The sequence below is a fragment of the Scomber scombrus genome, chromosome 19, assembly GCF_963691925.1.
Source record: "Scomber scombrus chromosome 19, fScoSco1.1, whole genome shotgun sequence".
NCBI classification, from domain to species: Eukaryota; Metazoa; Chordata; class Actinopteri; order Scombriformes; family Scombridae; genus Scomber; species Scomber scombrus.
Window position 1 is genome coordinate 10,293,499 of NC_084988.1, and position 26,162 is coordinate 10,319,660.

Here is a 26,162-nt window from a genome sequence, read left to right on the forward strand (position 1 = left end):
CATTCCTTTGTGCTGAGAAGTCACCCAGACTCATTTGTGGTCTTAGTTTGCCATCTAGTGGAGACATTAACCGCATCACACATTGTTCAATTAAAGGCACAGGAGCAAAGACATCTACATGCCAGTTCTGACAGCCCTGCCACTGCCGCACGCACCAACGTGCGCGTTACAGTTGGGGGGAAAACTGGGGGGTGCGAGGGCCCTTCGACACTGGTTGCAGTTTTAATTATTATTATAATAATAATAATAAGAAATAATAATAATTATTATTATAATGATAATAATGAGGAGGATGCATCTGTCAAAACTGGAATACAAGTACAATTACTTATTAAAAACTAATCATTTGTGGGTGGGACTTGCCCCATCCTCATATAATGGCAGTGATGCCTATCATCTAAAGGCTAAAAGTGGGGCATTCTAATTTTGGTGATCTCTTTTTTCCCTCTAGTGCCGTCATCTGGCAAAAGTTGGAATTTGTCCAATAATTCAGCTTGTGAACCAATATCTGCAAATACTATTGCTATCGATCTCAACCTTATTTATTTACTGTGTGTTAAGTGCATATTAGTAAAATTAGCATGATAATGTTGCAAACCAAGAATATAATTTCAATAGATTGAGTACAGCCTCACAAAAAGAACATTAATTACGTCCTTGGTTTAATAATGATATATGTGCAAATCATTTAAAAAATATTATTTATCTTTGTAGTAAACAATTATTATTATTTTTATCATTATCATTCATGCATGGTTATATTTTTAGTATATTATGCGGTAGCCAATCATAGTCTACAAGCTTTTGGAACATCCAATCAGCTTTCAGATGTGGTTTGATTCCCTGCCCCCTCTACAGTATTCATCTGACAGACAGGCATGCTGCAGGATTTACTACACTGGCAGCAGAGGCAGTCTGACAGTTTGACATTCGACTGGATCAATAAAAGCTGCAAAAATGGTTGAGGCTTTCTGCGCCACATGGAAGCTGATCGACAGCCAGAACTTTGATGATTACATGAAGGCACTTGGTGAGCAACTTTCAATGTATTTTACCTCTAAGATGTAATGTGAGCAACATCATGCTCCCTCTTAAGTACAGAAAATGTGTCAAATTAATAGTTTTTAATATCTGAATGTGTGTCCAGTATAATCCAGGAGTTTTACCTCTTTTTTTTTTTTTTGGATAGGTGTTGGTTTTGCCACAAGACAAGTGGGAAATGTCACCAAACCAACAGTAGTGATCAGTCAAGACGGGGACAAAGTGGTGTTGAAAACCTTGAGCACCTTCAGGAACACAGAGGTCTCCTCCAAACTGGGAGAGGAGTTTGATGAGACCACACCTGATGACCGAAAGGTCAAAGTAAGCTGAGTTACTCTTTACATGATCCGTTCTTTAGCTTGTGCGTGTGTGGTAATAATAATAAATAAGTGTTTTCTTCACTGTAAGATGTGATGTTGGTTAAAATATATCTGGGTTGTTTTAAATAATATTATGCTTCTGCTTGCAGTCTACTTTCACCATGGAAGGAGACAAACTTGTGCATGTACAGAAGTGGGGTGGCAAGGAGACCAAGTTTGTGAGAGAAATCAAGGATGGGAAGATGGTGATGGTGAGATTAAGCATCTTGATAGAGTATGATATCAACCCCTAGAATGACAAGTGAAGCGAAATCTTTGAGCCTGTCTTTGTGTCTGTGAATCAGTTCATGGACTCATTTGTTTATATAATACACTGTAAATTGCCTTGTTGTTGAGAGGTTCCTCACCTTTGCAATACTGCAAAAACTGAACTCATGCAACCTGAATGAATTAAAGAAAACTCATTTAACAGATGCATGATTTCTACACATTGCATAAAAATCACAGTTGAATGTAATTGTCATAATGTAATTTTGGCTCTCTTTTTGGTTTTCCTCCTTCTTGCCTTACAGACTTTGTCCTTTGAGGGAGTCCAGGCTGTCCGCACATATGAGAAAGCCTAACTCTACCATCCAGATAAAGGAGCAAATCATCCCAGTGTCAATTTAAGAAGTTTTCTTTCCTTTTTTAAAAATGTTCTTTATATTGTATGCAGTGATTTGCAATTCATTTGCCATTGTAACACGAGATACATATTTTGGGAAATCTTTTTGTAAGATCTTTTGTAAGAAAATTCAGAGACTGTGTTGTAGACTGTGAAGGTCCTAAACTGTTTCATTCTGTGTATCACTTCTGAAAAAGGGAACAAATAAACTGCTTGATAAATAAACTGCTGCTTAACATCATTCATTTCATACTTTTCAGTTGGTCTTTAAGTCACCAGAGCACCATTAGTACCATTTTTTTCATGCAGCCTTACTTTTTCTATTCAAATATGCAAACCTAAGTTGTGGGAACAGAGCTGTCCCTTTGATGGGTCAGTTCCAGGTGACAGCTGCAGGGTGATGGTACAGGCCAGAGCTGGCCATGCAGCAGCAGCAGCCAGTGTGACCATTGAATTCATGAGAGTGAATGTCCTCTAGTAACCCCCAGATGGTCAGAGGCGACTAGGAACCGGAGGGGATTGGAGGGAGGGGGGAGGTGTGGTGATGTCACTCACCTCGGGATAATCTGGTTTAAGTTGTGGTGTCATTACGTAAAGGCATCATTCGATGGTGTGGACCAACCGTGATTGAATGCTGTCACCGGCTCGACAGTCAGACAACGATAAGAGAGGATACTGTGCAGGATGTGGATGTGGTTTGCATAAATCCAAAATCCCATGATTAGTATTTCAATAAACCCTTGTAATCTTGTAAAACCAAATGTCACAATTTCACCATTAATCAACTTTAACGCTCATAATGCTCATTTTAAGTTTATCAGATCCTTTGTACATTTAAAGATGCATGCAAAAACCTCCCTGCCTTGCCCTGGGAGCTGCTTTGTGCTTACTGAACGGTGTGACTACAAGTGGCCATTCTTCTCATCCCAGCACACAGGCTGCCAAATTTTTGGCCACCTCTGAATAGACTGTGATACAAAGAAACTGTGGTAATTGGAGTGGAACTCATTGGGCCGTTGCCCAATGAATTAATTTCAGAATCTGTCATTATGCTCCAGTTATAGTTTGCCAAAAATGAAATCTTTTCTCATAAAATCATGCATCAGTATTTGGGCTGTATATGGTTTGAAGGCAGGTTCAGTTGAGTTTATGATGTCGCAGTAGTCACAGCTGCACACAGACTTGCATTGAGTCACTTTGAAAAGGTAGCAAAGGGAGTGGAGGAACATGCTGGAGAAACAGTGAGAGATAATAGTTTAGTTCGGCCGTTGTGTTCTCAGAGGTTACAGGAAAGCAGCAGGTGTTTCCTCTTTGTGTGGAATCTGTGTCAGTGGAGTAAGCTGACCTTTAGTAACCTCTCTGTGGCTTCATGAGGAGACACAGTGAGAAGATCTGACCATGTATGTCTCCTCCTCAGTTCAATTGTTTTACATTCTCCCATTCACACAAACACAGACATATCTCGTGTGTGAATGAGGTTTGAGTTCAATGAGGTTTGGGACACTCCTGCAAACATATAATATGGCAGATAGGAAAGTTTCCCTGCACTTCCCTGGTAAGTTCAACAGTTTCTGTTGTTACTGATGAAGACTTTTGAGGCCATCTTAACATTGCAATTATAAGCTAATATCCTCTAGATCAGGGGGGTCAAACTCATTTTCATTCAAGGGCCACATATAGAACAATTTGATCTCATGTGGGCTGGATCATTAAAAAGATGGAAGGAAGGAAGGAAGGAAGGAAGGAAGGAAGGAAGGAAGGAAGGAAGGAAGGAAGGAAGGAAGGAAGGAAGGAAGGAAGGAAGGAAAGATGGGAAAAAAGGGAAGAAGGACGGAAGGAAAGAAGGAAGGAAGGAAGTGAAGAAGGACAGAAGGAAGGAAGGAAAAGAAAGAAGGAAGGAAGGAAAGAAGGACGGAAGGACAGATGGAATGAAGGAAGGAAAAGAAGGATGAGAGGAAGGAAAAGAAGACAGGAAGCAAAGTGGGCCGGATTGGACCCCTTGGCGGGCCGGTTCTGGCCCACGGGCCGCATGTTTGACACCACTGCTCTAGATGAAACTGATGATGACATACTGTATGACAACATAGATGCAGTAATGGGAGAAGTTGCAATTCTGCAACATGAAATTGCTCCGAATTGATTAAATATCCTGCATCATTAGACAACATGTAAGTATAAAATGCAAAAGCATTCATAGAAAATATTGCATGTTATATTATTGGATTATTATTACTGGGCTGTAGATAGGGCTGCAACAGATGATTATTTTCATTATCGATTAACTGATTAGTTATTTGGTCTATAAAATGTTAGAGAATGGAGAAAAATGTTGATAACTGTTTCCCAAAGACCAAGAAGCAAACTAAAATGTCCCGGCCAACAGTCCAGAAGACCATTAAAAACAGAAAATAATAACATCTAAGAAGCTGGAACCAGAGAATGTTGACATCTTTCCTTAAAAAAATACTCAAAACGATTTACTGATTATTAATTGGGGATTATTTTTGTGTCCTTTATGACTAATCTTTGCAGCTCTAAACTCCTTCATATACTGTTGTGTAGTTTAATAGTTTCTATAAAAGTGCATCATATTTAAAAAATGCATGTTTTGTTTGTAAATCGTAATCTGAAAAGTAACTGGTCACTATAGCTATCAATGAATTTAAAGGCGTAAAATATATTCTCTGGATAAAGGAAGATAGAAATACTTCAGTGAAGTACAAGTAATCCCAGTTTGTACTTTGAGTATTTGGATAAATTAACTGTGTAGAAGTTACAACTTCTAAAAAAAAAAAAAAAAGTAAAATAAAAAGTAAGCATAAACAATATAAATGTGTCTATAATGACTGAATAACTGAAACCAGAAAGAGAAGCGTCATCCTGAAATGACATGAGGACTGTTACATTCAAATAAGTGGATTTTATATTTCATTCAGTACTAAAGTTTTCATGCATTTCATTATAATATAAACAGCTGAGGCCAACACTGCACTGACCTCATCATACTGCCATAAACTGTGACAGAAACTGGACTACACTTTATGTGAGAAATATTGTAGTTGGCACCTTAAGAGAAAAAAGACTAGATTTACAAAAGAAACTCTTGAATTGCATTACTATGTTTTAATGTCAAATGGCTAGTATTCACAAGCACAATGAAGGTGTAATTGACTAAATGATACATAGTTTGATATTATATTGAGCAGTTTTCATGGATCAGGGGTGAAACTCATTTTCAGCAAATTTTCCTGTCATCTATTTCTATTTACAATGAGGTTACATTTATATAGGATGTTAGCAACACCACTGATGACAAATGTCAGTTATTGGTATTAAATTCCCTTCATTCATCAGTTCAAGTATTTAGTGTTGCCATTCTCAAAGTTAGGTATGGAAAATATATATTGCTGATATCACAAAAATATTTTGGGAGCATAAAACAAAAATCAACACGCATCATGCACATTTCTTTTAAAGGACTATCAGACAAAAATACAGTGCTTCAGATCAATTAAAATTATTGTATTGCACATTTACCTGGTTAAGTAAGTTTGTTGAAACAATTCAGTTAAAATGATTGAAACATAATGTAGCTTTAAAATAGAAATGTCTGGTTTACTTCAATCCGGTAACTCTGGACAGGACAGTGCAGTGTCATTGGGAACAACACCCACCACTCCATCAATTACAGTGAAGGATTTTATTAAAAATCCATAAAACTCAAGCTGTTACAGTACAGTTAATGGTTCACACACACACACCATCTATGGCCAAAACAAGCTGTTCTCCTTTATCTAAATAAAAAAGATAAGTGGATTTAGATTTTCATTGATACTGGATTAGTTCCACAAGCTGTAATAACTGTCTTTGGTGCAGCATATGGAGCTAAATGTAAAGATCTGTATGTCAATAACAGCTGGTGCAAGCTGGCTGTTAAACAATGTTACCACTTCACATCTGAGATTATCTATTCATACATGTGACGCTGCCCTTAATGACATAGACTATAATCACACAATGTGCAGATCAAATATGTGTATAGCTATTATTTGCCTATTATTTTGTCTATAATATTAGACTTTACTTAAGCATATTCACGTTACCATGGTCATTCAGGTTTTAAAATAAATGTGGAAAAGAGCGAACTGCTGCAGAGATTTCAAATAGAGTTTATGACTGATAACAGTATTTGAAATCAACCTACAATCATGTGGCCCTCGCTGTCAATTACAAATACAAGATATCCATAGAATATAAATCCTGTTTATATTATGCTGCATTTTAGCACAGTTAATGTAAGATGTCACTACAACACAGTATTATTCTAAAGTTAACCTGGAAATATTTTCCTAACTTTAACTTTTCTGTCACTTTCTTTGTTTATAAAAACCTGCTCAAAAGGTTTCCAATCCACTGACCAAAGTCAGGGACAGTGCAGTTTTGGTCTGTCAAGGAATTACAGAATAAATCTGATACTTAGTGACCATGAACTCAATCCTCATTCTGAGAGTTCAGGTAATACAATGCGTGTTATTAGCACCAGTGTCAAAATGAGGAGCCGGTGCACACGTCTAGATGGTACGGTTTAATAAGACTTAAAATATCAACATGTTAGGTAGTCAGGTAGTGTTCTACCAGTAAGTTTGGGAGCTCTCATATACAGTGCATGGTCATTCCTCTGGACATGTATTAATTACAGACAAAAAAAAACTAAAAAACAAACAAAACAAAATAAACATCCTCCAAAGAGGATTAAATTAAATTATTTTCATTAATGCTTTGATTAGTTTTTTGTACCCATCAAGGGTAAAGGAAAATGTGTGAGAAACATGTTTCCTTGAGATAAATGAAATATCAGGAATAATGTACGAATGCTACAAATACCCAATCTTTGATTAAAGGGCTCTGAAAGCAGGATAAGCGGAGTACAGAGACTTTAATGTCTATGATGCAACGAAGAAAAAAAGCAAAACTAACAAAGATGATAAAAATTAATGTACCCCTATTGTACAAACCACTTTTCAAGTAAATGTGGGCTTATAGGAACTGAACCTCTATCAGCCTTGGATCAGCAGTTGTGGCAGTGTTTGTACCCTGCATAGTTGTAAACTATGTTTCTACTTTTTTTTAAAAACAAAGAAAGCCATTGTGCTGCAGCACAGAAGTTTGATTACAAGAAAAATGAAACGAGCAGTAAATATATTAAAAGTATTTTCATAAGGTTGCAGTGATCTAAAATAAATGATCCACAAAGGATAATACAGATTATACCTCTTAAAATATTATATCAACCCTTTAAGAGAAATTAAAACAAAAAAATTAAAAGTTAAATTTAAAAAAATGAAAAAGGAATGACACTGGCTGCACGTAGTTGGTGCAAGAGCTCAACCAAATCTGGAAATAAAATAAATGGTCCATCACATAAACCATCCTCTGCCATCAGGGTTTTCTACTGAAGACCAACAGTGAACAGCAGGCTATGTTTCAGCGTGACGTGACCATGTCATTATCAGTAAATTGACTAAACTGTAAACTGCAGACTAGATTCAAAGTGAAGCTTCAAATCTACAGTGGTGAGAAGGCGTAGAATGGAAACTGGGCCTCATCCTCGTCCACAAAGAAACACTGGAAGTAGGGCATCTCATCTGTGGAGGGAGTCACAGGACAGTACAGTACAGTATGCTTCAGTACAGTTCAGTACAACATGTTCCTCGCAACAAGAGAGGAGACCTAGGGTAATATTTCAGTTATGTGAAGGGAACATGAACTCACCATCCATAGGAAAGTCTGATACAGCAGACTCTGCTAGGAAATGAGAACATAATGTTACAGTAATCATAAAACTCTCCAGTATTATTGTGAAGTCCAGAACTGTAAGGTACCTTTTACTTTTTCCTCTTTGGCAGCTTTCTTCTCTGCAGATTTTTCTGCAACAAAAAATTGTAAATAAAGCATTGACGTATTTTGTACACTCAGAATCCATCTGATTACAAATCTGATTCAATATACCTTTCTTTGCAGGCTCCTGTATCTCTTTGAGAACTCTGTCTTCTGTAAATAGTAACAAAAGAGCAATCAAACATTAAATTCAGTTCAGTCCTGCAGGGGAAACTGCAACTGCTGCAAGGATTTTAATATAATTCACACAGACATTTTTCTGATTTCATTATGTTAATGTTCAAAGCTGACTGCACAATGTACCTTCAACTTTCTCTTCTTTGAATGTTTTCTTCTCAACTGTTTTTTCTATAAAAAAAAAGAAAAAGTTATGAATCAATAATTCAGGTCTACAGTGTACAGTACATTTCTTTTTCCTTTCAAGCGCTGGTTTCTCCTTTACGAACTTTGTCCTCTGTAAATAATCAAACTGTTTTGAAATATCGAATGGAAATACAGTCCACCTTAAACTTCACACAAAAAGTCCAATATGTCAACATGTTTTGGGAAAAACACCTAAAAAAGACTATTATTATTTGTATATTATTATTCTATATTATGATGAAAGAAAGAGAAATGTCACATTTATTCTATTTAGAAGATATGTTTAGAAAATGTTTTACATTTCAGCAATGCAGCAGTTTGGTTCAATAGGTGTCACCACTACTGAGTATAAACACGCATTTCTTCCTTTTTCAGATGATGACTTTTCCTTTTTCATTTTATCCACTGGGCATCAAAAAAGATTTCTTCAGTCCAGGAGGTCAAAACAATTTTGTCATCTTATAGAGACACATGTTTAAACAAGTTAATGTTAATGTAAATATGACCAAACTAAATACAGTTTTAATAATACATTTAATAAATGTAATAGTTTTGGGTATAATAATATAATAATATTTTGCCCATCACTATTTTGAGTTGGGTCATTGTCATTATCAGCAGCATCACATTGCCAGTACAGCATATCATCAGCACTATATGTTAATAGACTATTTAGACAATAAATCAATAATAACTTGAACATGACTGAATTAATGCCACAGAAATACTGCAAGCAGTGTCTCTACAGCATGGGGGGCATTTGCAGAATACCACAAAAAAGCAGCATAAAAACACACATGTGTTGCACTGCATACCTTTCCTCCTTCCAGCATGTGTGAGTTTTGCCTTTTTAACAGCTGCTAGAATAACTCATGATCCTATCAACTCTAATGTATACATGTAGGTGAGAAACCACCAAGAAATTACTGTTGTAAAACTATGGTACGGTAAAAAATAAGACAAAAAAGAACAGTGAAATACATCAAAGATGTCAAAAGACCCAGAGACACAAACCTTTTGTGGGAGTCACTGGCTCAGCCTTCTTCTCCTTGAGAACTTCAGCTTTTAAAGCAAATAATAACAACAATAATGTCAGCAGTGTCATTATCTGTTACAACTGGTGAATTTCCTATCTATATCTGTAGTGTTGCTTATCTACACCATGATGAATCTAAAATATAAACAACATCTGCATACTGACTTATAGCGGTGATAGCAGAACATTTCCATGTCAACATTTCCAACAAATACAAAAAAAGAATGAATAAATACTTTACATAAAAGATCCTGGATGATATTTGACTGGTAATCTTTGTGACTACCTTTTTTCGTCTGTGCTGGTTTGACGTTCTCTTTCGGAGCCACTGAGTCAAAAGGAACATTATAGTTTCAAGATTTGAGTTTGTGAATAGATACATTTCATCAAAGAATCTCTTGCACACCTGAATAGTCTTTGTGACAGGTGCTTTGGTGGAGTAGACACATACCTAACGGAAGAAGGGACACCCACACACTGTCTTCACTTGCTCAGGTGTATCTATCATCAGGTATCTGAAGAAGATCTCTGACCAAAACGTTGCATATATTAAAATATCTTTATTGAGCAAGTGAGGGCAGAGTTTGGCTGTCCTTTCTTCCTTGAAAATATATATATGAAACTGAATATGCAATAAAAAATACCCCTTTTGCTAGTGTGTGGTTTACAAGTCATATAGGAATGTTGTACAGTAAGCACCTTTGATAAAAGGCATACTGATATACATTTTTTGCTTGTTTTAGTAAAGACGTACCTTTCTTCAATGGCATCACCTTCGCTTTCTCCTTTGTTATAGAGACATTTTTCTTTGGGGCTTCTGCTTCTGAAAGAAATAATACATTAGCATGAAATTCAACTGCTTGATTATTTAAACATGAACATAATGGTTGATTAGTGTCCTCTTGCCTTTAACAATCAGGGCTGGTTTTGTCTTGAGTGGAGCAGGTTCTACATAAAGATGTTTTAGGTTTGTCACTCCACAAAATGAGTAATAAGATGACACACTAAAACTACAAAGCTATAAGAATCACTCTTGAATCTTACCCCTCTTTGTTGGAACTGGTTTGGGTTTCTGTTTTGAAACCTCAGCTGCTAGAAAAAATAAAAATAAAAACATGATGTTGTATTTATGTATGTATGCAAAGCCAAAACAGCTTGATGTTATGTTTAGTCCTATGAAATATTTAAAATGTGTCATACTTTTCTTTGCAGAAACTGCTTTCTCCTTTGGCACCTTTACTTCTGCAGGAGTTAAATTCATAAAAGCATACATACATAAACATAACACAACACATGATTTGTCCAGAGGTAATAATGCAACTCGTTAAACATATATGAAAAATAATAATTACCTTTCTTCAAAGGCACTATTTTGACCCTCTCTTTCACCAGAGAGGAATTTCTGGCAGCGCCTGCCTGTCCTGTCAACAGAGATTAGGAAATATAAATACACATATGTAACTTGAAGCTTGATATTTTATGACATGCACCAGTCTTACCTTTTTTCAAGATGACTAGCTCAGGCTTTTCTTTTGGAGCAGCTGCTTCTGTTTTTTAAAAACACAATGTTTCTTATAGCTAGCTTAGCCCCATTATTATAATTCATGGTTTTGCTGTTTAACGATTAAAACATAACCAGAAAGTTTTAGCTTGTAAATTAATAAAGTGTATATTACCTTTCTTGGCAGGAGCTGCTTTGGCCTTTTCCTTTGGAAGATCTGTGTCACAAAATAGGGCACATTAGTATTGTTTTTATCAGTTAATTAACATTAAAACCTTTTGCATCATTAATTGAAAACCTTGCCAGCAGTGTATAAAACCTTCTATATTGTGTTCAAACGTTAGTAACCCGGCGTTGCAGCTTGCAGGAAAGACACTATCACATTCTAATGAAGCATAGCTTCATAGCTGTAGCTTAGTTATAGCTATAGCTGGGTTATTGTACAGTATACTGTACAGTATACTGTACAATAACCTAAGCAGGTGATGATTTTGTCAACGTTAATTATTTCTCATGTCTAAATATGGAATTAATGTAAATTATTTGTGCTGTAAGTGAGACGGTCACTAGTTGGGTTAGACTACTGCATCAGTTAGTCTTTGCATTACCAAGTTTTCCAGGTTTATGTTTGATTTTGTATTTTGATTCCTTCTTGGGCTCCTTGTGAGCTGCCACTGGTGAAAAATTGTGACATTCAAAACCCCTTAAGTTTTAGGTTTTACACTAATAAAGATAACTAATTATTATCTGACACTGTCTTAGAACAAACCACCTTTTATGTGTAAAACACATAAAAAGTCAGTGTCAGCAAACTTTAAATTATGCATAATATTTTACCAGAATATGGGTAAGTATATTTCTTAAATTGTCCATTCAAAGTGAGGAAAAATTAGAATATAGACATTTAAACAATAATTAAAATATAGTCATTTAAACAACATAAAAAATTACAATTATTGAACTTCTAAAATTCAGAAAAGCAAATTAAAAATAGGTGTATACCTTTCTTTGCAGGTTCAGGTTTGGCTTTCACCTTAGTAACTTCAGGAATCTCTGTTATTGGGAACAATCCATTTTGTCATATAAATGACACACATGCATCTACTATAATTAAAACACTACATTACCAAAGGAAATAAGAGCATGTAATGGTTGGGGTTATTTTTTTGCTTTGATTTTAGGCTCTCTCAAACAATTAAAGGAGAGGGTAATTAATCACTTACTATGTCAGATTTATACAACATAAAAACATTCTAACTTCTTCATGATTAAGTCGTAATCTATCATGGCAGGACCTTGCTATGATAATAATGTGACTTTCATGATCACTGAGCGACGCATGTTGTACAGTACACCAGGTGATGATGAATAGCTCAGTATCTTTTATGGAGTTACTACTGGAACCTCAGGCTGCAATTTCCAGTCACACTTTGATGTTTGTTTGGAGTCAGATATGTTTATCATCATACATACTGCTGCTTTAAGTTGACATTTGGTTATATTGTTACTTACCTGGTTTTGTAACATTCCCATGTTCCTTTTTCAGGACAGGGACTTCATGCTTTTTAGCAGCTCTCAGCACCTTTGCAGGCTTCTTGGGTTCTTCAGCTGGAAAAGAAGGAAAAACAGGATGGCTTCTGTTCCTATGTCCTATTGGCCTTTCTTGAAAAACCTTATTAATTAAAAGATGTGTTGTAGTATTTTGTTGCTTTGGCGGCCCCATCAGTACAATTTTGGCATCTAAAACCAACAATGATTGCAGGAATCATGAGTAAAACAGCAGTCAGATGCTGTGTTTGCTCATCTGTTCACTCCTTTTAAGACTTTTTGCTGTGGTGCTGTCATACTGTTCCCTTGTTTGCAATTTAATGGCATTAACATGTCATTTTGAGCTCTTTAACAAGCATTTGTTATTTTTAACTATCATTTGTTGCTGCATAAGGTTGCTTTTTTATTTTATCTCAATTTAGCTGGGTGTAAGCTGTGTCACTGCAAATTCTTCAAAAACTGAACATATTGCTAAAACATGCTTTTATGTTGTCTCACCTGCTTTTGTAACATTAAGATGTTCCTTCTGCAGGACAGATGCAACCTCCTTTTTGACTACTTTAATCCTCCTTGCAGCCTTTTGGGGTTTAGCTTCTGAAATACAAAGAATAAGCTGTAACAAGTTTCACATAAATTATACAGTAAAACCTAAATATATCCCTCATTCATCAATGGACTCATTTCAATCTGTTTAGCTGTGTTTTTTTTCAAGTCTGGCTCTCTCTTTTGTGCCCCTTAAGAGTAACATCAAAAGCACAATGAATAATTGCAATACTTGTATTGTTATGAAAACTGTATTTGGAAAAGTCAATTAATCCTTATGTTGTTTAATTGCTAAAAACATTGCATTGCTGTCCCATACATACCTGTCTTAGTGTCTGTCTTCTTTGTGGGTTCTTTGTCTTCTTTGTGAGTCTTCTTGATTTCTTTCTCCTCTTTAGAAGGTTTTGTTGGATCCTCCTTTGAGATCTTCTTTGGTTCCTTTTCTTCTTTTTGGACCTTTTTGACCTCTACTTTAGAAACTTTCTCTTCCTTGGACAGTTCCTCTCTGTCTTCTTTAAACAGCTTCTTTGGTTCTGTCTCTTTTTTGGTAGACAATTTTCTTTCTTCTTCCTCCTTTCTACATTGTTTTGAAGGTTCTTTTTCATCTTTTGAAGGTTTCTCTGGTTTGTGTTTTTCTTCAGAGGGCTTCTTTGGTACTACGTGTTTCTTTTCTGCCTCTTTCACCTCTTTATAAAGCTTAGTTGGTTGTTTTTTCTCTTTGGAGATCTTTTCTGGTTCTTTTGGAGGTGTTGTTACTTCTTTCTCTTCTTTTGGAGGCTTTGTTACTTCTTTGGCCTTCTTTGGTGTTTTTTCTGGTTCTTTATCTTCTTTTGATGGTGTCTTTGGTTCTCTCTCTTTTGGAGGCAGTATTTCTTCCTCCTTTTCTTTGAGATGCTTTTTGAGTTCTACCTTTTTAGTTGATTCTTTCTCTTTTTGGTGGGGTTTTTCCTCCACAGAAAGCTTCTTCATTTCTTTCTTTTCCACGAGATCTTTCTCATCTTTCTTGGATGGTTTCAGGTTCTTTTCTTTAGATGGCATCTTTGCTTCTTTCTCCTCCACATGTTTCTTCTCCTTTGTCTCTTCCGTAGAAGGCCTCTTGTCCTCCCTCTCTTTCTTAGAAAGTGTCACTTGTTTCTTTTCTTTTGACGTGTGTTCAACGTCTTTAGATGGCTTCTTCCCCTCATTTGCCTCTTTCTCTTTTGTAATATTTTTAATTTCTGATGATTTCAAGTGTACCTCTTCTTTTAGATGTTTCTTCACTTCTTTCTTGTCTTTGAGATGTTCCTTGACTTCCTTCTCTTCTTTGTGTGGCTTTTTGACTTCTTTCTCTTCTTTATGTGGTTTCTTGACTTCTTTCTCCTCTTTGGGTGGTTTAATGTCTTCTCTCTTTTCTTTGAGGTGTTTCTTAATATCTGTCTCTTCTTTATGTGGTTTCTCTACTTTCTCTTCTTTGAGAGGTTTTTTGCCCTTGTCTTCTTTTAGAGGTTTCTTGACTTCTTTCTCTTCTTTAGGAGCTTTTTTCTCCTCTTTCTCTTCTTTGGGTGGTTTCTTCACTTCTTTGTCTTCCTGAGGTGGTTTCTTGACTTCTTTGAGATGTTTCTTGAGTTCTTTCTCTTCCTTGGGAAGTTTCTTGACTTCTTTCTCTTTTTTATGTGGTGTCTTGATTTCTTTCTCTTCTTTTGGAGGTTTCTTGACTTCTTTCTCTTCTTTAGGTGGTTTCTTGACTTCTTTCTCTTCTTTGGGAGGTTTCTTGACTTCTTTTTCTTCTTTGTGTGGTTCCTTGGCTTCTTTTTCCTCTTTGGGGGATTTCTTTGTTTCTTTCACTTCTTTGGGAGGTATCTTGACTTCTTTCTCCTCTTTGGGAGGTGTCTTGACTTCTATCTCTTCTTTGTGAGGTTTCTTGGCTTCCTTCTCTTCTTTGGGATGTATTTTGACTTCTTTCTCTTCCTTGTGAGGTTTCTTGGCTTCCTTCTCTTCTTTGGGATGTATTTTGACTTCTTTCTCTTCCTTGTGAGGTTTCTTGGCTTCCTTCTCTTCTTTGGGATGTAGTTTGACTTCTTTCTCTTCTTTGTGAGGTTTCTTGTCTTCCTTCTCTTCTTTGGGATGTATTTTAACTTCTTTCTCTTCTTTGTGAGGTTTCTTGTCTTCCTTCTCTTCTTTGGGATGTATTTTAACTTCTTTCTCTTCTTTGTGAGGTTTCTTGACTTCTTTCTCTTCTTTGGGGTGTTTCTTGGCTTCCTTCTCTTCTTTGGGAGTTTTCTTGTCTTCCTTCTCTTCTTTGGGATGTATTTTGACTTCTTTATCCTCTTTGTGTGGTTTCTTGAGTTCTTCCTCTTCTTTGGGGTGTTTCTTGGCTTCTTTCTCTTCTTTGGGAGGTTTCTTGTCTTCCTTCTCTTCTTTGGGATGTATTTTGACTTCTTTATCCTCTTTGTGTGGTTTCTTGAGTTCTTCCTCTTCTTTGGGAAGTATCTTGACTTTCTTTTCTTCTTTGGGATGTTTCTTGGCTTCCTTCTCTTCTTTGGGATGTATTTTGACTTCTTTCTCTTCTTTGTGAGGTTTCTTGACTTCTTTCTCTTCTTTGGGATGTTTCTTGTCTTCCTTCTCTTCTTTGGGATGTATTTTGACTTCTTTCTCTTCTTTGTGAGGTTTCTTGGCTTCCTTCTCTTCTTTGGGATGTATTTTGACTTCTTTCTCTTCTTTGTGAGGTTTCTTGAGTTCTTTCACTTCTTTGGGAGGTTTCTTGGCTTGCTTTTCTTCTTTGAGAGGTTTCTTGAGTTCTTTCTCTTCTTTGGGGAGTTTCTTGGCTTCCTTTTCTTCTTTGGGATGTTTCTTGAGTTCTCTGTCCTCTTTGGAAGTTTCCTTGACTTCTTTCTCCTCTTTGTGTGGTTTCTTGACTTCTTTCTCTTCTTTTGGAGCTTTCTTGACTTTGTTCTCCTCTTTGTGTGGTTTCTTGAGTTCTTTCTCTTCTTTAGGTGGTTTCTTGACTTCTTCCTCCTGTTTGGGAGGTTTCTTGGCTTCTTTCTCCTCTTTTGGATGCTTCTTATCTTTCTTCTCTTCTTTAGGAGGTTTCTTCACTTCTATCTTTTCCTTGGAAGGTTTTGTCAATTTTTTCTCTTCAGATTTTGGTACCTCTTTCTTTTCCTTAGAAGGCTTCTTTACTTCTTTCTCCTCTTTGGTGGGTTTTGTTGCTTCTTGTTCCTCTTTAGAAGGCTTAGGTTCTTTCTTCTTCTGGGCTTCTTCTATACGCAATTAAGAAAGTGTAATTTACATAGCTGTAAAGGTCTAACATTGAATGCTACCTATTAAGTCACCTGTTATCAAGTGACCCGAGCTGTTTAGAGAAACAGATTACAAAGTTTACAAATGGATATTTGAACAATATTTTATTATTACAGATCATCATCTCAACATTACGTGTAATTACCTTTTGGCTTCTCTGGTATCTTCTCAATGGGTTTTTCCTCAGGTTTGGCCTCCTTTGGCTTTTCTTCTTTTGGCTTTATCTCAACTTTGGTTATTTTCTCTTTTTTCTCCTTTGCAGTTTCTGTGGCTTTAAGGACTGTATGCAACAATACATTTTCTTTAGAGAAAAAAATCAGGTGTTCATATAATGTGCATATAGTACATTCTTGTTTTCACAAAATTATATCAAATCAGATCATTTAAAAATAACATTAAGAAACATGAATACACCTTACGGAGTAGAGTAGAGTTTGAAGAATATTACCTTTTATACGAGCATCTCTAACTTCTTTTATAATGTGTTATTCGTTTGTGTCTTTGAGAACTGAATGATATCATGCAAAGATATATAAACATATACAGTATTTATCATCAACATCATGCTTGCATAAGCACAAAAACGCTACCACTATAAGCACTACTGAGCTAATAACACTCTAATCAATACACCACAAGCTAGATGATGTTCAATACGTAGATCTGTACCAAAAAAGGAAGGATATATATGGTTATTCAGTGACAATAGCTGTAGAGAGCAGTCAGAACAACAGTACATCAGTATGTTGACTAATGTCCTCATCCAGACATCTAGTCTTTCTCTGTACAAATGACTCCAACTCCAGCTAAGGGCAATAACTGCTCTAAACAAGGAACATATTAGCACCTCGGAAAATAGATCTGTCTTCGCTGAGTCATCAGAAAGAAAGAAAAAAGTGCAGTTAAAGGAGCCGTAATTCACAGTACTGTAATAGTCTGAAGATCCTCTTTCCAATTAGATATTCACACCTAACTCAGGAGTTTCTGATCTAAATAAAACTTTACTTGACCTCATTGTGTCCATCTTTATTTGCTTTTCAATTAAATTAAATTAAATTAAGATCATAACATATGTTAAATGAGAAGATAAATGCAGTTTAATCACTGTGTGTCTGGTAGAGACAGGTCAGGGATATAAAATTATTTTTTTAGGGTGGGAGTGGAAGCTATCTGATGTATTAGAGCAAAGGGGGATTTTTATTCCCACAATGGTGTGGAGTATATTACAATATCTGAACCATGTGAGCTCTTGTGCCTGAAGGTGTATTCAGACTAAATGCACATTTAAAAAAAAAAGAAAAGCAAAACACAAGGCAAAGACACGAGTGGACATGACCAGTCCAGTATTCCCTCTGGGAAGCTCAAACTGATGTGAAGAAATGTCAGGCAGGTATTTACTACCTCAATTCAAGCAATAAATGTGCACATACCCTGAGTTTTTGTACCCACAATTATTTCTACAAAGAAAGGGTGTTGAAGGAAAATAACAGAAAGAACTGGAGTTACTGGTGAATTTTGAAAATATTCACACCAATATAGCGCAGAAGTTGCTAGCTTGCTATCATTACAGCTTTAAAAATCAGAACATGCTGTTTAGGACAAAAGTCCATTGGTCAAATTTGCGTAAGAACCCCACAAATAAATTAATCGAAATTTGCTCTCATATTCAATCTGAACATATCTTGTGATAAACAAAAACAAACTCTCATTTTACCCATCAGTGAAAACTGACTGGATTCATAATGTTAAACCCATTATGGACCCAGTCTGGCATTACCCAAAAACCACAAGCATAGGGAAACAGACTTCCAACAACTCCAATTTCTTATTTAACTGTATCCTTAAAAGCTAGCGACAATATGACATTGTGAACATCTGGAAACCATGAGGACAGGACTTTTGAGTTGAACTGTTGTAGCTTTGCAGTTTAACTCTATTTCCATCTTATGCTAAAGTAGGCTAATCACACCCTTGAACTTCCTGTACTGGACACACACATATTAAATTGGTAAACTGTCTTTCTCAAAAAGAATTTCCTGGAAAGGGGGAATATTTATTTTATCTGTAATAAGCCTGACAATTTTATCATGAAAACTCTCTTGGTTTAAAATCTTGTTGTGCTTGTTGATTATTATTAGTACCTACCGTCATGAAAACAAACACAATTTTAACAATAGAGCACTGAAACTGAAATATGAAACATGTTACATCAACCACTGAACAAACAATTGTTAGGCCCTAACAACTTTAGTCATGTCACAACCAACAGATTTAGTACAGACAAAACCATTCATTATGTTGCAAAATGTTAAGAAATTGTATATATGATAAAACTGTACAATGTCATTCCACATTACATTTTCCAGTCACAATTCACAAACATTTTCATTACCAGATAATGAAAAAATGATGAAAAATATGTGATGATAATGGTAAAGAGTGTTGTACCTTTGTCATGTTGTTTGTGTTCTTCTTTGTTAGCAGCTTTGGATCCGACTCTTCTGACTCTCTCAGTGGGAATATGAACCCTCTTCTTTCGTTTAGGTTCAGTTTTCCCGCTCTCACTGTTGTTGTTGTTCTCATCATGATCATCAATGATGTCATTGTATTCGTCTTGGTCGTAAACAGGTGGTGAAGTCATCATTTCCTCTTCATCCTCATCATCAGATTCCGATACTAAACTGTCATTATCAAGCTTTTCAGCCGACAGAATTTCAAGATCAAGTTGTTGGACTGATGGCTCTCTTTCTTCATTTTCATCATCGTCATTGACCTCCTTTTCTGCTTGCTCCTCCTCTTCCACCACTTTATCATCTTCTTCTTCCAGAGCCTGATCAGTTTTTACAGATTGATCTTTGAAATCAGTATCTTCATCACCAGGAAGATCTTTTTCTTTGTGATCTTCATGATCATAATCTAGGGTCTCCATGACATTATCAGTGATGGCAGTAGCTGCTTCAATCTCGTCCTCCTCAGCCTCTACAACATGTTCTTTTGTTGTTGTTGTTGTTGTTGCCGCCTCCTCCTCCTCTTCCTCCTCCTCTTCCTCCTCCTCCTCCTCCTCAACCACATCTTCTGTTTTTATCTCCTCATCCTCATCTTGTACCAAAGCTCCTACTGTTTTGGTCTCCTCCTCCTCCCACTCTTCTTCATCCTGCTCATCTTCAACCACATCATCTGTTTTTGTCTCCTCCTCCTTCTCTTCCTCCTTATCGTGTTCCAAAATGTCTACAAATTTGGTCTCCTCCTCCTCTTCCACTTCTTCTACCAAATCTTCTTGAGTTTTGGTCTCCTCCTCCCCATTTTCCTCCTCCTCTTCATATTCACTAATGTTCTCCTCCTCTTCTTTCAGCTCAACCTTATCCTTGTCTTCTAAATCTTTTGTTTTTGTCTCCTCCTCCTCCTCTTCCTCCTCTTCCTCCTCTCTGTCCTCCTTGTCTTCTACCACCTCTTCTTCTGTTTTTGTGTCCTCCTCCAGTTCCTCCTCTGAATCTTCTACCAAATCGTCATCAGATTTGGCCTCATCATCCTCATCTTCTGCCACCTCTTCTTCTGTTTTTGTGTCCTCTTCCAGTTCCTCCTCTTCATCCTCTGTTTCAGTATCTCCTTCTTGATCTTTGTCATCATCCTCTGTTTTTAAGTCCTCCTCCTCCTCTTCTGTGCGCATGCTTCCCTCTTCTGTCTCCTCCTCCTGCTCTTCCTCTTCTTCCATGTGTGCTGCATCCTCCTCTAATTTAATCTCCTCTTTCTCCTCTTCTTCTTCAGCATCCACCTCTTTTGCCTCGTCTTGTTTCTCCTCTTCACTGTCAGCAGCATCAAGGATTCCCTCATCTTTCAGTGACGGTTCAAGTTCTGTTTCTTCAAGGCCGGCACGTTTCACTAGTGATGTGATAGCAACAGATTTAATCTCTCTTTCATTTCAATCTTTAATCTGAGAAATGAATATGACTACTGAAGAAAAATCATGTGAATACCATCATCTTCCTCTGCCTCTTTGCCATCGGCTTCAGCTGGAACCTCAGCCTCCTCCTCTTCCTCCTCCTCCTCCTCCATCTTTGAGTCTGGGGCTTCACTTATCTCCGGAGCAGGAACAGCTTCATCTTTGGCTGCATGCATGATTTCTGTAACTGTATCATTAACTAATGTGACCTATTTTAATTGCTCTTCACATTTGCCTTTTTAAAAGTGGGTCCAAACTTGTTTTAAGGTACTAAGGGACTTTGATGGAGTGAAATGGAGGACACATTTATAACATAATATAGTATGCACCACATGCTGCAGTTAGCAACCTACCCAACTTGGTAATGAACATTTTGATTGTTGTTTGTCTTTTTTTTGTTGTTGTTTCACTCAGCACCACTCATACACAAAATAAGTGTAATCAATAACAATAATAATTTATATTTAGCACCTTTGAATACTGTGAAAAGCACATAAATAAAATGTAGTTATTATTATTATTATTATTATTATTATTATTATTATTATTATTATTAGTAGTAGTAGTAGTAGTATTATCATTATTATTATTATTATAATTATAATTATAATTATAATTATTATTATTATTATTATTATTATTATTATTATTATTATTATTATTATTATTATTATTATTATTATTATTAATCTCAGCGCTAACTTTCAAACCATGTGGTGTAAACTTGTATGAATTCATGCACAGATGAAATGTAGTTCAGAACAAACATGATGTATCACAGATGCTTGAATTGTTTTACATACAGATGAAAATCAGACACTTGGTCGGTCGTACAGAGGATGCTTGGACAATGCAGGAGGAGGACACAGAGGAGTGCAACTACAAAGGACACGTTTTCATGCTCAGTATTACACAGAAAATCCTTATTACATAACAACTTCATGGCAAGACTCATTTCAAATGAATGCAGTTTTATTTTGTATATTCAAAGACATGTCAGTGTTACAAAGGGAGTGAGTGATGTAGTAATAAACCCATAACAACTTGGTTGCATAGAAATATTTAATCAAATACAATTATACTGTAGTTATAATGCATATTTGTTCATGCAGTAAGATATTTTAATTATTTAATTAATTTAAAGTGCAACATGGAGTTTATTCAAACAAGACTGACATCCAGTTTCATAGTAGGCACACAAGTCATACTTCATAAGAAGATGTAAGAAAAACAAATTAAAAAAATTCATGCAGAATAAACACCCAAACAAGTCTATGCACACTATTTGCTGCCAACACGCATTGCACCTGTCCGCAGTAAACATAAATAGTGTATTTTCTTACCTTCCTCAAGAGGTGGCAGAAATTCACCTATATTTCAAAGATAATGATAGTAATTAAATACAATTAGCTTGAAAGATCTTTTTTTGTGTGACAGCAAAGAAAAACAGAAAAATATAATCAGCACTTACCTTTCCGTCTGATCAAATTAATATCAGATGGAGAAATTTCATCTAAATAAAGAAGAAAAAAGATTTAGTGTGATAGTGGTTTAACTGAGACATATATATGAGTAAGATGGTTCTAGGTGTATTAAAATTATAATAAAAAAGGGAGACCTTTTTCAGTTACTATATTTACAGCTGGCATGGCAACAGGTTCACCTAAATCAATAGAGAAAGAAAGAAGGAAAATGTAAGTTTTTAGTCCCAATTTTATTTGTGATAATTTCTGCAAGTATAATAGCATCTCTGTATCACCAGTGCAAACAAGCATACCTTGATCACCAACGATCATACTTGACATATAAGCCACAAACAAATCTTTCTTGTCTGTGAACTCCAACACAGCATCTTCGACAACTTTCATGGGGTCAATGGACACTTCAGGCAAGATCCCTGAAACATCAACACGCCACACAGTGAGTAAAAGCTCTTCAAAGTATTTCTGACACTATACTTCTTCATATTTTTATATCGCTTAATTCAGAGAAATGTCTGCGTAGTCACAGTATAAGATGTGGCTGGTATGTTAATTTTATTAAAACAAACCTTGTTCACCCATCAGCAATGTGGAGAAGTAGCTCACAAGCATGCCAATCTGTTCTGTGGTAATTTCTGCTGTTCTCTTCAGGACTGCAGTAGGACTGAATCCCACAACATCCTGGATAGCTGATGAACAGAGCAGAAGAAGTCAAGGCAATTATTTTCATGAATAAATAGTGAAGATATAATTCAGTTTGTAACTGAAAACCACATTTATCAGGTTACAGAGTAGACATCATAAGTAGAGGTTAAAATTCATGGTTGACACTATGCTTGTTAATGTGTTCAGTATTACATCCAAGACTGCAAAACGCACATCCTGGATTTATCCTGTTATTCCATTCACAAAACAATTAGTAACACTGAAAACATTTCTGCCAACAGCCACAGGATAAATGATGCTAATGTCAGTGGTTCCTGACCAAAACAGAGCACATTCAGGCCAAAGCGAACAATGAGTTACTTCAAACAATTTAACATTTTTTTCTTATATCAACATTTAAAAGACAATTAAGGATTTATCATTACTACAACAAGCTTCTAGTACAAATTAGTTGACATTCACCCTATGAAATTTGTATTTTAGCAACTGATTTTAGTCCAATTTAGACTGTAATGTCAATTACAAACATATAATTTACATATTGCACCACAAGTAATCCAAAGGTAATAATATGAAGCAGGTACCTTTTATTATATCCAGTATGCAGTCTAAAATGAAACAGAGCACGTCCTGGATGTAGCCCATTATTCCACTCACAGTGCCATTTGTAACACTGAAGACATTTCTGCCAATGACCACAGGGTCAATGATGCTTATGTCAATGATTCCTGAGAGAAAAAAAAACAAACAAATAAGTACAGAGAACAGATATGTACAAAAAATAATAGAGCATTAAATAGTGATTTTAAGATGTTAAGAGGTTACAGATTAAAGAAAATGTTAAGTACCTTTCACCACATCCAGAATAGTGTCTAAAATGGCACAAAGCACATCTTGGATGCAGCCCACTACTCCACACATGAACTCATTAGTAACACTGAAGACACCTCTGCCTATTACCACAGGGTCAATGTAGCTAAGGTCAATTTTTCCTGAGAAAAGCATAGACATTTGTGAGGGACACTTAAAGCAGTTAAGCGCAAAATAAAACCAATTATTGAAGCAGTTTGCTTAAATCCAGTGATTAGTCTTTTACTCAAGTAATTAATATAATTATTGCCTGGGTTTGAAACAGGGAAGGCAAATAAAATCGTATATTCAAATGTAGATTACAAACCTGTACTTATATCCAATATAGTATCAACTATAGTATCCACAATTGCGCAAAGTGTGTCCCTGAAGGATCCCACCACTCCACATATGAGGTCATTAATGGAGTGGAAAGCTTGTCTACCAATCACTACAGGGTCAATGTAGCTGAGGTAGAAGTTTCCTGGATTTTGGAAAGCGATTGTTAGAGACGTGGGTTGATCACATTTATATAACAGTGTTCTTTTTCCTGAAAACTTGCAGATTTGTTTGAGTATTAGCGTCGTTTCATACCTTCCTCATCTGAGAAATATCGTACAAATCCATCTTTTACTTCTGCTATTTCCTCTGCCGCATACGTGGCAGCAGACATGGGGTCACTTAAATCAGGCGCACATTCTATGGGCCCAGAAATGAGAGTAATGTGTTACAGTTCTTGCTATTAAACATAACAAAACGTATAATGCATGCTAGTTCACTTCTGTACCTTGAAACTTATTGAGCAGACTGGATACTTCGACAACAGCATCGTTTACAGCTTGTACAGGGTCCGTAATAATTTGCTGAATGTCTAAGAGAAGCCACAAACAGACAAACTGATAAGTCTGCATGTCTGATGACTAAAAAGAAAACTTTTCTGTCAGGTATTACCAAGCTTAACTTACCAGGGACTGCCTTGTACTCCACAAAGTCAAACATCACCACTCCCACCACCACCCAGGACAGCAGAGCAGCCAAGGCGATTAGCAGCTCCACAGACACTCTCAGCTTATTGAGGAGCCCCAGACCTTTGGTTTTCACAGAGCCCGTCTGTGGTGCAGCTGCTGCATTGGGCCCACTGGCTGCAGATGAGGGGATGGATTTGGCCTCTTTATGTGGAAAAACAAAACAATGCTTAAGTCACATTAATCATCAAGACAGACCTGTTTTGGTCAAAGTACTGATGGTTATGATCCATCATATTTTATTATCTGTTATACTGTGTCTGACTTTGTTGAAGCTTCTACACAGGAACAAGTTGTCATTATTTAGTGTTTAATGTATCCTTGTTGTATGTTTGGTTTATCCTTTCACAGTCAGTCTGACTGAATGGCAGGACAGATATATCAGCTGATATTAGCTTATCAGAAATGTATTAGTATCTGTACATATAGCAGGTAAGTAACAAGAAATTGTTCTAAATTAATGACAAAGATATATTTGTTGAAATTACGTAGTTTGTCCTTATTTTTCAAATGTATATGTCCACTCTGTCAATACTCTTTAATAAACTAATTTAAGAGTTCCTGTTGACAAATGCTTTTTTATGTCACGTGTAAAAGAAACAGATATTTGAAGATACAGCATTGTTGGATTTTTAAAAGCTCAGATATCAATAGCAGTATCTGTTTGAATAATTCATTTTCAGTCTGGCTCTTGAAAATATGCTCTTACAAAAGCTTCTTTTTGCTAAACAAAAAAATCCTAAAGAGTGTTAATTGTTCATTTCCATTTCCATTTTGATGAAAAGTTAACAGAAGATCCTTGTATGTTGTTTTCTAGGGCTGCAACTAAGGATTTGTTTCGTTATTTATTAATCGGATGATTATTTTCTTAATGAATAATTTTGTCTACAAAATGTCATGAATAATGCCTGAATACATCACATGCCTGTTGATGAATGTGATGTCTTCATATGTCAAGTTTTGCCAGAGATCTGATGATATATTCGGTTTACTGTCAAGTGTGACACTAAAAAGCTTCAATTTGTCACATTTGACATCCATGTTCTCTGTACTGTATGGAGCCCTGACAGGTGAGGGCTATTTTCTGTTTGATCAAATGATTTAAAACATTACCAGGATGATACAGTGTGGTTTATAGATTATGTGAATTGACTGTTTCTTTTCAGACAGAAAACCCTCCTCCTTGTTCAGGGGTTTTTAATTTACTCATTACTTTCTTTTTTCAGATAACTTCTTAAGTTTGGTTTCATTTGGCATCTTTCAAACACACATTTGAAAATTAGAAATGAATTCATCAATGAACCAATGAATGCTGGCACCAATGAATGCAATGTGTCAACAGCACCCTCCTGAGCAACTTTCTGCACCCTGCAACGGCTTGAACTATTAGTGCTATATTCTTTATACAGCATGTTTGAGAAACTTTTCAAAGCTAAACCAGAAAAGTAATATTTTCATTTGAGGGCAATTTTAAAAACTTCTTTTCATACAGCCAAACTTTATTTGATATTTTGGTTGTATTCAGATTAGAGGTTAAAACGAGTTCAGCAGGACTCATCTGTCAGCCTCATTTCATCAAATATTTATATCATCCACATTTGTTGCTTGTGCAGTTTCTAATGATGTCCTAACCATAATTAACTGTTGAGTTTCCAGCTTTGACCAGGTGCCAAGGTGTTAGAGCTACATTCCAGCTGTGAATGAACTCTAAGCATGCCCAGTCCATGATTCAATTCCTCATATACAAGTGCTGCGCTGTGAAAAAAAACTCAAAACAGCTCCCTCACTCAACTGAACTATTCAGGACAGACAGGTGGTGTCACTATTTCAACACAAATGTTCTGCAGGGGAATTCCCTTTTTTTTTTTAAAATCAAGCCCTGAATCTTCATCAAACAAATGATTTGTTTGTAAGATTATGCTTATGCATATTATATAGGAAAACTTCTTTTAAAGGGCAAAAACAAAGTTGTTGGAAAACTGGAGATCATCAGCAGCAACAGTCATGT

General features: G+C 36.1%; 2 protein-coding genes and 1 long non-coding RNA gene across 3 annotated transcripts; 1 reads left to right on the top strand and 2 right to left on the bottom strand.

Moving 5' to 3' along the window:
* The first annotated feature begins 957 nt into the window (after positions 1-957).
* Positions 958-1,984, top strand: fabp7a (fatty acid binding protein 7, brain, a). The gene is made up of 4 exons (XM_062439900.1): positions 958-1,030; positions 1,190-1,362; positions 1,511-1,612; positions 1,934-1,984. Exons 1-4 carry the CDS (start codon positions 958-960, stop codon positions 1,982-1,984), a joined length of 399 nt encoding a protein of 132 aa, XP_062295884.1.
* Positions 1,985-6,595: 4,611 nt separating this feature from the next.
* On the bottom strand, positions 6,596-15,320 carry si:ch211-266g18.10 (neurofilament heavy polypeptide; the record flags this gene model as incomplete). The annotated part of the gene is made up of 18 exons (XM_062440859.1): positions 6,596-7,670; positions 7,798-7,830; positions 7,908-7,952; positions 8,035-8,076; positions 8,227-8,271; positions 9,301-9,348; positions 9,609-9,650; positions 10,077-10,142; positions 10,229-10,270; positions 10,367-10,414; positions 10,523-10,564; positions 10,675-10,743; positions 10,822-10,869; positions 10,999-11,040; positions 11,826-11,876; positions 12,336-12,431; positions 12,870-12,965; positions 13,238-15,320. Coding segments are annotated over 18 exons (3,018 nt in total), but the record flags the coding sequence as incomplete, so codon positions are not given.
* An 8,438-nt stretch (positions 15,321-23,758) lies between these two features.
* LOC134000768 (uncharacterized) lies at positions 23,759-24,134 on the bottom strand. The gene is made up of 3 exons (XR_009927442.1): positions 24,095-24,134; positions 23,917-24,000; positions 23,759-23,828 (listed from the first exon to the last, which is right to left on the bottom strand). It is a non-coding gene; the product is annotated as an uncharacterized LOC134000768 (long non-coding RNA).
* Positions 24,135-26,162: the final 2,028 nt, after the last annotated feature.

Bases quoted from the DNA above. Each gene is read 5' to 3' on its own strand.
- fabp7a (XM_062439900.1), top strand. From the start codon at position 958: ATGGTTGAGGCTTTCTGCGCCACATGGAAGCTGATCGACAGCCAGAAC. The intron at 1,363-1,510 runs GTAAGCTGAGTT...TTCTGCTTGCAG, and splicing joins CTGATGACCGAAAGGTCAAA to TCTACTTTCACCATGGAAGG. The intron at 1,613-1,933 runs GTGAGATTAAGC...CTTGCCTTACAG, and splicing joins AGGATGGGAAGATGGTGATG to ACTTTGTCCTTTGAGGGAGT.